This window comes from Perca fluviatilis, chromosome 2 (genome assembly GCF_010015445.1).
Source record: "Perca fluviatilis chromosome 2, GENO_Pfluv_1.0, whole genome shotgun sequence".
Classification (NCBI taxonomy): Eukaryota; Metazoa; Chordata; class Actinopteri; order Perciformes; family Percidae; genus Perca; species Perca fluviatilis.
In genome coordinates, this window is record NC_053113.1 from 25,042,323 (window position 1) to 25,055,922 (window position 13,600).

Here is a 13,600-nt window from a genome sequence, read left to right on the forward strand (position 1 = left end):
AACTATAACAATCTTTAGTAAAATGATATTGCAAACAGATCTTTCATATGCATATGGATCAGCCGCTCCCCGAGACTTTCTCTCCTAACCACCAACAAAGTCTTTCCGGGTCTGACACGGACCTTCCTTTTCCCTATTCTTTTATTCATCTTCAGGTTCCTCCTTCCGCCATTGCGTAATGCGCCCATTTGGTTGGATATCACTCCGACTTTCTGTCTCCGAGAAGATAGAGAAGTTGCGGCCCAGAGATGTGTCTGTTCCTTTAAGAGATTTCATTAGGTGCATTCTGTTCCAATTGTTTATTAAACAAATGAGGAGCACTTTTGCTCCACTAAATTTGAACCCGTCTTATCTTACACATGCCAGACAGGAGGAGACAGCGAGGCCATCCCAGGCTACAGGACATTCTTATTCTAAACCCAATATATTTCTACAGTATGCAGCTGCATACAGTGGCTTTATGAAGCAATCGTGAATGCTCGTTATTGTACAGTTCCAAAAAAACAGGAGCGTTTACCTAAACCACACACTCCATAAATAAAACACAATTTCTTTAACTATACAATTCAGTAGGCCAATCACAAAATGTTTTAAATAACCGTAAAGACCAAACCACTATATTTAATTTAAACTGTTGTATATGGCTGTATAAAACATAGGTCTCATCACTCTATCAATAGGTTAAAGTTATAACCAACAGAATGAGGAGGAAGGTGTAATTACAGTGGAGTATGAGCCCATTTGCTTTAACACAAGACCGAAGATCATCTGTGGAGAAAGAGGCAGACAGAGAGACTTTTATTTTGTAATCTTTCACAATGGGATTGTTGAAAGACAGCTGATTTGTGCAATTTGATTTAGTTACTATTATTTTCATGTTCTGTTCCTGTCACTTTAAATAAAATTGATCTAAAATACGGTAATATTTTACATGATGTTTGTGTGTGTGTGTGTGTGTGTGTGTGTGTGTGTGTGTGTGTGTGTGTGTGTGCGTGTGAATAATGACCACAGTGGAGAGGTGTATGAGTATTATTCACCCTGTGTGTGATCAGTGTTCAGTGAAGTGATGACTGACCCTCCTCTACTCCCACTCAGACCTTCAGAACTGTGGTGAAGTGGAGGGGTGCAAGTCAGGATACAAATCTCCTCCACACGCTAAACCAGGCAAAACGCCTCCCTGGCAGAGACTGACGCAACGCCTCCTACTCTAATAACTATATAGAGTTCTGGGTGTGTGCGTTAGATAGATATAGATATAGATAGATAGATAGATAGATAGATAGATAGATAGATAGATAGATAGATAGATAGATAGATAGATAGATAGATGTTGTACCTGATACTTTTTGTATTTTGGGCATTAATTTGTTCCAGAGGTGACACTTGTTAGCTCTCATCATCCTCTTTTGTTCTGGATGGTTGTAGTTCAGAGTGACATACGCTTGCTGTTCAGGGGTGAACACGGGCCAGTTAGCTCCATCAATGCTTGGATTACTGACAAAAACAAAAGCCATTTTAAGACAAATCCACAGTGCCATGAGGGTCCCTAAACAATTTGAGTGACTGATTGGCTATCTGCTTATGCATACCCTTTCCGGGCAAAGTTGGCCCAGTGTTTTATAAACTTCTTGGTCATGTTTACTTCATTCTTCGTGTATCCCAGGGATACATTCAGAGGCATTCCGAAGACAAATTCTATTTCGTAGCCGTGCATAACACCCATCCATTCTGGCCAAGGATTGACGGAAGACCGGTGGTCAAATAAATAAAGGAAAGCCTTACCACCACGTTGTGAGTACCTGGAGGGAAATGACAATATTAAACTATTTTTGCACTGCAATGTCAGGTTAAATAAACAGCCCCTTATTTATTTGGATTATAGTACTGCATTGATGCAGTGAGGGTGCCAATGAAAAGATAAATAATTGTAGCGTCATTCTGTAGACAAGGCTCAATTTGTCAAAAACATACAGATACAAATGCACATTTCCAGTAAAATACTTTTATAAAGTAAACAACATATTTTTACTTCTCTTCTCTTGCTCATCATGATGAAATATTTAAATGATTGCCAGGGTGATGACTTTCCACAGTTGTAACATTATGTCTCATTATACTATAAACCACTGTGCAGCATTTTGGCTTAAGTTTAAATATGCAATATGTAGGGAGGTGCCTGAATACAATGGGCCAGACAAGGCTGAGGATATACCATTGCAACTCAGAATTGCTCTTTACCTGTTAGCAAACTCTAGCACAGGACAAACAAACTGTTGGTCTCCAACCAGACTTCCCAGCGAGTCGCGATTTTTCATCCTGTTATTCTCATCTGTCCAGTCAGTGTACTGGAAAATGGCCGCATCTCTTGTGACATCACTTGCATGGGCCATTGAAATCGCCACTCCTTTCAGAAACTCATTCCTGGTGATGAGGCTTTGACCGGTGATGTTAAATCCAGGCATTCCATAAACTAGGAAGTAGGTCCCTTCATCCCTGTTTAGGCCAAACATGACCTCTGTCTTTGGGAGGGTACCGGTACTAAGCAACACCTGCAGGGAAAAATAAAAAGGTAGCTGGTGTTTTGATGCAAGATGTTTTTCAATTTTTGTCAAATAATACTGTGATAATTGCCCAGTGAGCTTAGTTTTGATGAGAGCTTAAACCAGGATACAGCTAGTCAATGTTTGACATCTACTTGTAGCCAGGTTACATCATAGAAAGATTATCAACTAAATATAAGCATGCATTTCCATGTGTTAAAGTCTTTAAAGTGCGGCAACCTGGAAAATAGTAATTCAAATGAAGATAGTATTTCAAATGCTAAATTAAAAACAATGGTTTTGGGTGATTGACATTTGCTACATCAGCTATAACATAAGATGTTGAAAATATATAATACTTATAATACACACAAAAACATGTTACATGTGCAATAGGCACATTCATACATTGGCATCTCCACACACACACACCTACTTCGACTTTATCTGATATGAAGTCCCCATCAACATGAGGGACAAAGGGTGTCGCAAAGATTGTAGGCTGTATTAAAACGTCATATTGCTTCATAGAGATTTTCAAAGGATCAGCGTGCTGCAGACAAGCTTCCATATCAGCTGGAGGAGACGTGGGACACCCCAGTAACATCACCAGCTTCATGGATCTGGATGTTAGCGTAGAGAGGTAGAAAGTCAATTGGTGACGGAACGAATGACGAGGAATGTGAGGGAGAAAGAGACACATTTTAAACTAATATTTGTGACAGAGGGAGTGAAAACATTTAAGCAGGTGACTGAATGAATACACCCAACCTGCGCCAGGTCTCAGTCTGGCTGATTGTGGCCCAGGGTGCATTAGGAGAGCCACTTTGCATCACAGCCCTTTGAAAAAGACCATGGCTGCCTGGGGAGAGCAGGTGAAAGCCCACAGATGCTGAACCAGCGCTCTCCCCAAACAGAGTCACCTGGAAACGAAATCCAACAGCTTGTTTTTATTGTTTAAACTACAATTTAAACTAATGTTCTGATCTGATTTTAGACGAAAACATTTTACCTTTGCAGAATCACCTCCAAATGCAGCTATATTGTTGGCTACCCAGTGGAGGGCCAAGCGCTGGTCCAGCAGGCCTACATTGCTCTGGATGTTCTTGCTGTCAGGAAAAGACAGGAAACCAAAAGCTCCAAGTCTGTAACAGATGAGCACAAGAATGAGGAAAGATGTTAACAGAATTTAACTGAAGATAATTCCACCTACTCTTGCAGATTCCACATCCCATCTAAATGAGAAAAGAGAACGGTATTGCACATAGGGATAAGGACTTTCCTGTTTCCAAACGCCTTTGCTCTAGCGTAGAAATCTAGACGCACCCTAGCGGCAGCAAATGTAATTTGCAGCCAGGGTCAGTCAAAGTCAAGGTTAAGGTCAAGGTAAACTTTATTATCCACAAGTAGGAAATTCATGTGCTCACCATTACACGCTCCATCGTTATACAGCCTACTGCATAACATTAAAAACATAAATACAAAAAAATTAAATGACAACAAGGACAAGACAGTAAAAACATTGAGGAAACATGACAAGCTTGTATTTAAAAGTTGAGTGTTGATATATACAGTATGCTCATAGTTTAAGATGCCTAAGAGCTTATAAGTCTATTGTTGTGCGGTCAAATTGCTGTAGGCACAACAGACTTGCTGTACCTTGTAGTCCTAATAGTCAAGGGCCGGGCCCTTGATCAAGCATTTGTGTTTTTTTTTAATCATTACTATAGCCTAATTGGGTCAGGGGAAAGCTATGCCATAATCAGAAATATTATCTATATAGGCTATATTTAGGCCAAAGTAACAAATTCCAAAAACTGAGTGCTCCGATAACTACTGGAACCACTGTTGCCTTCTAGTCTAGCAACTCTCCGTTGGCTTGTGAGCTGGAAAAACCAAATTCTGGTCAGGCCAATCACATTGTGTATAGAGTCGGTGGGCGGGCTTAACATAAGGACGGCAGAGTTGCGACGGTTCCGCGTGAATTCCCTGCTACTTGAAAATTAAGAAGATGACTGCTGCTGGCAAACAGCGGTCTTTGAATCGGTTTTGGCCGCGACTCTGGAAGACTTGGAGTTAAGCACTGAAGCAATTCTTAAAAAAGAAAGATGTGTTCAGAGTTTTGCCGACTGGATACAGCAAAAGTTTAATCTATCAACTAGCTTCGCTACCTTCTTCTTGCTCTGCCTGGTTGTAGCTATCCTATTGCGTGCAGAGGGAATTTGAAAGACAACCGTTAATCCCACCCCTCGGATTGAGCCCTGCCAATGGTGAGTTCCCAGACCCAACATCTTGATGTGGGTCTGGCTTGACAGGCTACCTTTGCTTGCTTTTTGCACCCAAACCATCTATCATTTTTAATGACCTTGTGCAACTTCCAATGTAGACAAGAATCCACTGTCACGCCAAGTATGTAAAGAACAGAACCTAATCCAAGATGTTCCCCTTTTTGCTAATTGCCAATTAGTTACAGTTACGTACAGTAAATATGTACACTATTTTTTTGTTAAATTTACTTCACTTCTTACCTGTAATTCATTGATACCACAACAACACTTTCAGATTTACTCAAGAAGCGACCATCATAAATGTCCAGAGAGGATGTTCCTAGAGTGAACCCGCCTCCGTAGATCCAGACAAGGACAGGAGCAAGTTGTGGGGGCATAGGCTGGGTTTTGTTGAAAAATGGGGACCAGACGTTTAGGTACAGACAGTCCTCACTCACAGGAGTGTTTGGGTTCCACATTTCTGCACCTTTGAACCCTGGAAAAAAATGACATTATTGTATCAATGTCAGGAGGGACTGATTGGGACTGTAGTCTAGCAATTGCTAGATACTCTTATCTCTGTTCCCTCAGATGTTCAAAGGTAAACATACAAAGTTAAAGTTTAACTTAATTATGACACTTGCAAGCAGTATTTTGAAATTAGATATTAACTTATATAGCTCTAAAATTGTTACAAAAGCAGTACACAAAAAAATGAATCCCATTTGTCCAAAGCAGAAACACCAGTCAAACATCAGTGCCTTCTGTCCATGTCTATCTGTGTTGTCATATCTATATTTGGAGTAAAGGGTGTTTTTTCTGTACATATGCCTGGCACTGGTTATAGCTGGCTTCGAAACAAACCTGACAGGTGGCTGTGTAAAAATAGCTATGTATCCATGACCCAGCCCCAATCCATCTCTTGAGTAGGGCGCTGTATCAAATTTAATTTGGATATGTGTGCTTGTGTATATGTATATTGCTGTTAACTGTTTGGAGATGCAAGAGAGAGAGAGAGAGAGAGAGAGAGAGAGAGAGAGAGAGGGAGAGATCACAATCAGCTGTTGGTCCGCTAAGGGATAGTCAATGAGGTGACAATTGGCAGTCAAATCAGGCTCCTTAGATTGGATTGTGGTCACCACTTCATATTTTCTTGTCTTTGTTTTGGTAGTTGTGATGTTTGGTGTAGCATCATCGTCTGCTTTACATTTACCTGGCAGTCCTTTCACAAACTTATCCATGTTTTGCTACCAGTGCAGCAGAACCATACATTATTTATTTACATTTAGCATTGCCACACCTTTTATTCAAACATGTACTTAGCTAGACTCCTTCGGTACCTTGTCACACATTGGTCATCCAAGTGTAAAACCTCCAACTCAGTCTTATTTAAGTATGCAGTTTGAATTTAAAGGGGCAACTTAAAGTGTTTAAAATCAACCATGATTATTGTTATAGTAATGTTTTGTGTGTGGCTCCCGAGAGGACATCTTCTGGATGTCCATAAATCACGTCTTTAACACATCTTTTATTAACGTCCAGAAAAGAAGTAAAATAAACTTTCATTCTGGCTCCTGTGAGGACATCTTCTGGATGTCAAAGAAGGACGTCTATTATACGTGTTCTAGACGACTTTTTGCTCATTTGGTAGCTTTATTTGGGGTTCAGGCTTAGAGATTTAAAATTTATAACGCATGCACTACAAAACAGGGGATGAGCAGTTTAAAAGAAGTGAGCATTTACCAGGCAGGTACAGTGGGACAAAGAGACACTATCAAGTTGCATAATGGGAAGTGTAGGATCCAAGGTTTTCAGAGGTTAGAATATTCTGAAAGGGACTAGAAGTCAGGATATCTTGGCCTCCGCTGCATAAATTCTATCATTCTTTTCTCGTGAATCCCTCAATTATATGGAAGTTCAACTGCTCGAGGGACAAATTCATGTTTGTAATTAATGTGCTTACCTTGGACCCACATTTCATTAGCTCATGCTAAGAGTTTAACACTTGTTAACAAAGGGTGCACATGTTTATGTCCATGCACACTATGCCACACTATGATAAAATGCTATGCTACTTATTTTGTTTTGCATGAAATACAAGATTATGGAAAATAAACATTTAACCATAATGTAATAACTTGTGTGCAGAATATATGGATATTGTTTGTACATAAAAACAACTTGTGTGCACAGATATAATTTCGTTTGCATACAAATAAATAAATAAAAAATATTTTGGGACTTTAGGGGCTCTGTCTAGTTCTAGCTTGACATCAAGTACTGGCTGACATTTCAGACAGGTGTTTTTAATCTCTGGACATTCTTTTTGGCAGGGATGTAACTCTCAACACCTTGAATAATCCCCAGTACATGTTTACAGCAGTGTATACAGTAGCTACCTGGAAAGGCTGTATCCGGCAACTGGTAGCAGGAATTTGGGAATTTGGTGGCATCCCTCACCCCTTCCCATCTCTCTACTGGCTCTGGTGCTCTGAATCTCAGTTTACCCAGAGGAGGTTTACCATAAGGAATTCCCAAAAATGCTCTAACATCACCACCCATCACTGGAAGCAACTTCCCTTGAACTTTTCCATGCCTGGTGTTGATTACAAGGTCATCTTGGGTGGCGGATGATACAGTCAGGAAATTAGGTAACAGAAGAAGAAGGGTGAAGCCATTGCACAGAGATACTGTTGCCATGGAAAATCCTGGGGAGAAAAAAAAAAAAGCAAAGACAAACACTTTCTTATTCATCTTTTTATATGGAAATGTAGCTTATTAGATTGAAATATAACATTAAATAATGAATGGGCCTATAACAACTGATTCAGCCAGAACACCAAAGACAGTCTTAACTCTATCACAAAGAAGTTATACTTTTATACACAGGTTTCTCATTTTCAATCTTTTTTGATACAGTACTGTGGGCGATGACACCTTCAATTGCATGAAGAATGTGTGTGTTTTCATAACTGCTGAAATGAACACATTTATTTTTAAACCATGTCAGTGTAGTGTGGGTGCTGTTAAAAACTAATCCCGTTTATTAGCCTACATATTTAAGAGTATAGTATAGTATAGGATAGGATAGTAGTGCCTAAACCAGCTGGCAGATTGGTTAACTGCATTCAACCTACATATTTGGTAGAGCAAAATGTGCATCAAAGTTCTTCAAATAATACAGTAATACAGTACAATATAACAGAATGGCGGGTGTGTATGTGCGAGCGAGAGAGAGAGAGAGAGAGAGAGAGAGAGAGAGAGAGAGAGAGAGAGGGGTAATTACGTAATAATTAAAATATAGTCCTCACATTTCTGGAAACAATAAGGCCGTTAGCGAATATAAAGTTGCAAGTGACTGCACGCGCGCAGCTGGCTGGTGGAGGCGCTTTTACTTTCAAAAGGCACAGACTGAACAAATAGCGAGCTTCCAGAGGAAAAGCCGCGCTCAGATTTAATACGGAGACGCACGCATTGAGAGACGCGCTGACTAAGAGATCCTTCAAACTCCTTAAAAAAATAATTTCCTGATAGTGAATGTACAAATACCAAATTTTAAAAAGCCTTAGTGACGTACCTTGTCAGTTAGCAGTTTGTGTTTCGCTGGAGTGAAGCATTGATGGGGGGGGGGGGGAGAAGGCGTGGATACAATCCCTCTGTCCAGTCGCTGGCCCTGTGCGTCACCCACAACTACAACTGCTACAACAGCAATTATACAAGTATGGACAACACTTTAAAATTACTCTAATTAACTAAATAGCACTATTAATGAAACAACATCAAAAATAATAATAATAATAATAATAATAATAATAATAATAATAATAATAATAATAATAATAATGTCTTCAGGCATGCAATATCTAAACTCTAGCCTATATACAACACTAGTCAAGTCACCTGTCAGATGCAGTGTCTGTCTGTCCGTCTGTGCAGCACACAGAACCTTTACGTACCAGTGTAACAATTAAATACAAGTAAATGTTTTGGATTCGAAATCCAACGTAAATTAAAGTATGTTAGCATTATAAGCAAAAATTTAAACTTTAAAAAGAGAAAGAGAAAAATGGCCCCTGCGATTGTAATATCATTGTACTGTAAATTACTTTATTATATTGTTAATGCTAATGCATTTTCAGAATCAGAATCAGAGGATTTATTGTCATTGTGCAAATGAACAACATTTTTAGCAGCAGTTCACCCAGTATTATAAATCTAAATCTAAAAGACAAGAAATAAATAGTAAAACAATAATTTAGAAAGAAATATACACACAAAAATTATATACACACAGAATTAGAAAGAAATATATACACAAAAATAGAAAGAAATATACACACTAAAAGTACTGATAATTGCACATGGTCAGTATGTGAAGGTGTGAATGTGTGTGCGTGCATGTGGGGGGTGGGGGTGTGCAAGTGAGTGTGTGTGTTCAGGGTGGCTTGTGGAAAGAAGCTGTTCCTGAGTCTGTTTGTCCTGGTCCTAATTGACCTGTAGCACCTGCCAGAGGGCAGCAGGTCAAACAGGGGGTAGGCCGGATGGGAGCAGTCTGTGATGATTGCCTTAGCTCTGCTGAGGCAGTGGGATAAATGGATGTCCTTCAGGGAGGAGAGGGGACAGCCGATGATCCTCTGTGCGGTGTTGATCACTCTCTGGAGCTTCTTCCGTTCTGCCTCAGTGCAGTGGGAGAACCACACTGTGATGCAGTACGTTAGGATGCTCTTGGCACTAGCAGCTCCTTGCCGATGTTGTTCTTCCTGAGCGCTCTCAGGAAGTGCAGGCGTTGCTGTGCCTTTTTAATGACAGCTGTGGTGTTTGCCGTCCACGAGAGGTTGGCAGAGATCATGGTGCCCAGGAATGTGAAGGTGTGGACCCTCTCTATGCAGTCTCCGTTGATGCAGAGGGGGCACAGATCTGACCTGTGCTTTCTGAAGTCCAGAATGATCTCCTTGGTCTTAGCTGTGTTCAGAGCCAGGTTGTTAGCCAAGCACCAGTTGGACAATTCCAGGACCTCATCTCTGTCGGCTGACTCGTCTCCCTAAGAGATCAGCCCCACCAACGTTGTGTCATCAGCAAACTTCAGTATGCTGTTGCTGCTGTGGACGGGTCTGCAGTCGGTGGTGTAGAGGGTGTGGAGCAGTGGGCTCAGCACACACCCTTGTGGGAAGCCCGTGCTCAAAGATCGGGTGGAGGAGAAGTTAGGTCAGAGAATACCCGGATGCGTTTATCCACCGTGACATTCCCTGTGCAGTACTTGATGTACAATAGCACAGCCTCTGTGTATAGCTTTGTTAGCATCGGGTGGTATGTACACAGCCGTGTATGCATTTTACTGTGGCATTGTACTGTTGGTTGAGGTGTACTACTTTATCAACAGTTTATTTGAGTTGTTCCCAACGGCTTGTGTTACAAGATATATCTGAGGGGTCATAGATGAATAATGGGAGAGGAAAGTTCTGCAAAACACACATGTAATTATTTTATGGACCTTTCTCTAATATTTGTGTTGTTGTGATATATTGGATATTTTTACATTTTTAGGTCTCACAGTTATTAAAATCATTTAACCATTTTTCTATAATGTAACTGTGAACAAGCCTCTGAAATATGAGAAGGGGACTCAGATTTTTTTGAAAGGGGTCACAATTCAAACATCTGGTTATATCTTAATCCATTGCATTTTGTAATCTTAATCTAATAATGTTTTTTTATGTGAAATCTTACTCTGAAATGTAGTAGCTATAGTTATGCGATTAGTGGAGTGCAAAGAACAACATTTCTCTCTGAAATGTATTAATAGCAAGTATAAAGTAGCAAATAGAAATACTCAAGTAATACCTCAAATGTATATATACACTGCTCAAAAAAATAAAGGGAACACTTAAACAACACAATGTAACTCCAAGTCCATCACACTTCTGTGAAATCAAACTGTCCATTTAGGAAGGAACACTCATTGACAATAAATTTCACATGCTGTGCATGTGCAAATGGAATAGACAACAGGTGGAAATTATAGGCAATTAGCAAGACACCCCCAATAAAGGAGTGGTTCTGCAGGTGGTGACCACAGACCACTTCTCAGTTCCTATGCTTCCTGGCTGATTTTTTTGGTCACTTTTAAATGCTGGCGGTGCTTTCACTCTAGTGGTAGCATGAACGGTATCGTCAGTCTGCCACCCAATCCGCACAAGTGCGCTCAGGTAAGGATGGTAGCAGCTCAATCCAGCATGTGCAGAAAATGTAAGTTGTGGTCTTTTCAGGCGCGTTGTCGTCCAGAGCATGCAGGCTACGCAGGCGAGACAGCCAGACCAGAGACTGGAGGAGGCCGTAGGAGGGCAACAACCCAGCAGCAGGAACGCTACGTCCGCCTTTGTGCAAGGAGGAGCAGGAGGAGCACTGCCAGAGCCCTGCAAAATGACCTCCAACAGGCTACAAATGTGCGTGTGTCTGCTCAAACGGTCAGAAACAGACTCCATGAGGGTGGTATGAGGGCCCGACGTCCACAGGTGGGGGTTGTGCTTACAGCCCAACACCGTGCAGGACCGTGCAAATTCGCCGCTGGCGCCCTGTGCTCTTCACAGATGAAAGCTGGTTCACACTGAGCACATGTGACAGACGTGACAGAGTCTGGAGATGCCGTGGAGAACATTCTGCTGCCTGCAACATCCTCCAGCATGACCGGTTTGGCAGTGGGTCAGTAATGGTGTGGGGTGGCATTCACCACATCTGGGGACATCATGTCTCGCTCCATCCACCAACGCCACGTTGCACCACAGACTGTCCAGGAGTTGGCGGATGCTTTAGTCCAGGTCTGGGAGGAGATCCCTCAGGAGACCACCCGCCACCACATCAGGAGCATGCCCAGGCATTGTAGGGAGGTCATACAGGCACGTGGAGGCCACACACGCTACTGAGCCTCATTTTGACTTGTTTTAAGGACATTACATCAAATTTGGATCAGCCTGTAGTGTGGTTTTCCACTTTAATTTTGAGTGTGACTCCAAATCCAGACCTCCATGGGTTGATAAATTTGATTTCCATTGATAATTTTTGTGTGATTTTGTTGTCAGCACATTCAACTATGTAAAAAAAAAAGTATTTAATAAGATTATTTCATTCATTCAGATCTAGGATGTGTTGTTTAAGTGTTCCCTTTATTTTTTTGAGCAGTGTAGTTACTTTCCACCACTGCTAGCCGTGATTCATTGAGGGTTCACTGCCTCTCTCCAGGTCACCTCAGCAGGACACACAGATGACCAGAGACAGAAATTCTGATTATAAAAATAAACAATAGAAGTTTGTATACTAAACACATTTTGAAAGAAAAATAATGCCAACTGATTTTGTGGTTATAATAACATGAGAACAACATTTTTATTTAACCTGCTAAGTTCCAAAATGTTCTTACAGAATATACCTGCAAACACGTTCCTTGACATATTTCTCAATGTTATTTCTCTTATTCTTATGTGTGTTGTGCACTTGATGAAAAACTACTTCTGGCAGCAAGTTTCTTGTTTGGAAATACTTACTGCAAATATCGTCCAGGTTGCTACGGCTCATTCTGGTTTAATTTTGTAAAAATTACTAATAATACATTAAAATGATGTTTTATGATTATGCAGTTCTATTGCAAATATATCAATAATAGTAAACCTGAAAGATGCTTGGTACCAAGCATAACTCCGAGGGAAATCCAGGTTTAGTAATCGTCAGATTGGACGCTTATTTTCTTTCATGAAGTCCATGGAAATAGAAGCTCATTTTGGCAAGATGACATGGCATGTTCCTCCTCAGCCTGCTCCTCATTATACCACTTCCTGTTTCTGTTTCCTGTTTTCTTTCTCACAGTATGGTCTGCTTAGTCTGTTTCTGGCTTTTTTGTCATCTTTGATTTCCTTTTCCAAAGCTAGAGGGACAAGTAAACTTTTCTTTGGGATTTATTATATTTTGTGTGTGTGTGTGTATGTGTGCGTGTGCATGCATGCGTGTGTGTGGGACTTTACATGTAGCCTATGTGTGTTTGTTAATTGATGCATATATGGGTGAGAATGCCCATTATGTTATTCATGTTATTTATAGTATGTTAATGTGCAGTTAGATTAACTTTGCACAAGGCCTTACTGGGCTGTGATGCAGTGTGTTGGCACAACACAGAGACTGAGGCCAACCTATATTATGTTTACTATCATGGTGCAGACTGTATATAGACATTAAATTATTGCCTATGTGACTAAAGCCCAGAAATTCCAAGAAGATCTAGATTAACCTGTATTTCTCACTAAATCCAACACCCATTTACCAAGAAAAAAATAACAACAGTATTGCAAGATATTTAGCAATCTTGTGTGTGTGCTTGTCTTTGTTCAAATGTGTATGCAGGCTGATTGCTGTCATATCTAAAGCCACCTATAACATATAATAATAACAATAAACTTTATTTGTATAGCACCTTTCATACAAGCAATGAGACTTAAAGTGCTTTACAATAAGGGCATGGGTTGAGTGCTTAACATGAAAATAGACATTGAATGAACATATACAGGAATAGATTGTCATAATTACTGAGAAAACTAAAACTAAAATCATTTGATAATAATAGTAACATTACATGCACTGTGAGTGATTTGCATGAAAATAGATATAGAATGAACATAAACAGGGATAGAATGCTTTGGTAATAGAGAATAAGATGGAAAATTAAACCCACTTGATAATAGTAGTACAAATAAGATGAAAAAAATAAATAGAAAATAGATAACATGGAATGCATAACATAAGGTGAAA

General features: G+C 40.2%; 1 protein-coding gene across 1 annotated transcript; it reads right to left on the reverse strand.

The window, feature by feature from the left end:
* Positions 1-441: 441 nt before the first annotated feature.
* LOC120573181 (acetylcholinesterase-like) lies at positions 442-8,451 on the reverse strand. Its single transcript, XM_039822720.1, has 10 exons — positions 8,385-8,451; positions 7,207-7,515; positions 5,069-5,303; positions 3,553-3,685; positions 3,312-3,463; positions 2,977-3,163; positions 2,239-2,549; positions 1,590-1,799; positions 1,337-1,494; positions 442-768 (listed from the first exon to the last, which is right to left on the reverse strand). The coding sequence occupies exons 2-10, from the start codon at positions 7,505-7,507 to the stop codon at positions 674-676; spliced, it is 1,782 nt and encodes a 593-aa protein (XP_039678654.1). The 5' UTR covers positions 7,508-7,515; positions 8,385-8,451; the 3' UTR covers positions 442-673.
* Between the last annotated feature and the right edge of the window lie 5,149 nt (positions 8,452-13,600).

Excerpts from the sequence above, each read along its gene's own strand:
- LOC120573181 (XM_039822720.1), bottom strand. The coding sequence starts at position 7,507 with ATGGCAACAGTATCTCTGTGCAATGGCTTCACCCTTCTTCTTCTGTTA. Across the intron at positions 2,550-2,976 it reads TCATATCAGATAAAGTCGAA|GTGTTGCTTAGTACCGGTAC; the intron begins GTAGGTGTGTGT and ends TTTTCCCTGCAG. Across the intron at positions 769-1,336 it reads CAAAATACAAAAAGTATCAG|ATGATCTTCGGTCTTGTGTT; the intron begins GTACAACATCTA and ends CTTTCTCCACAG.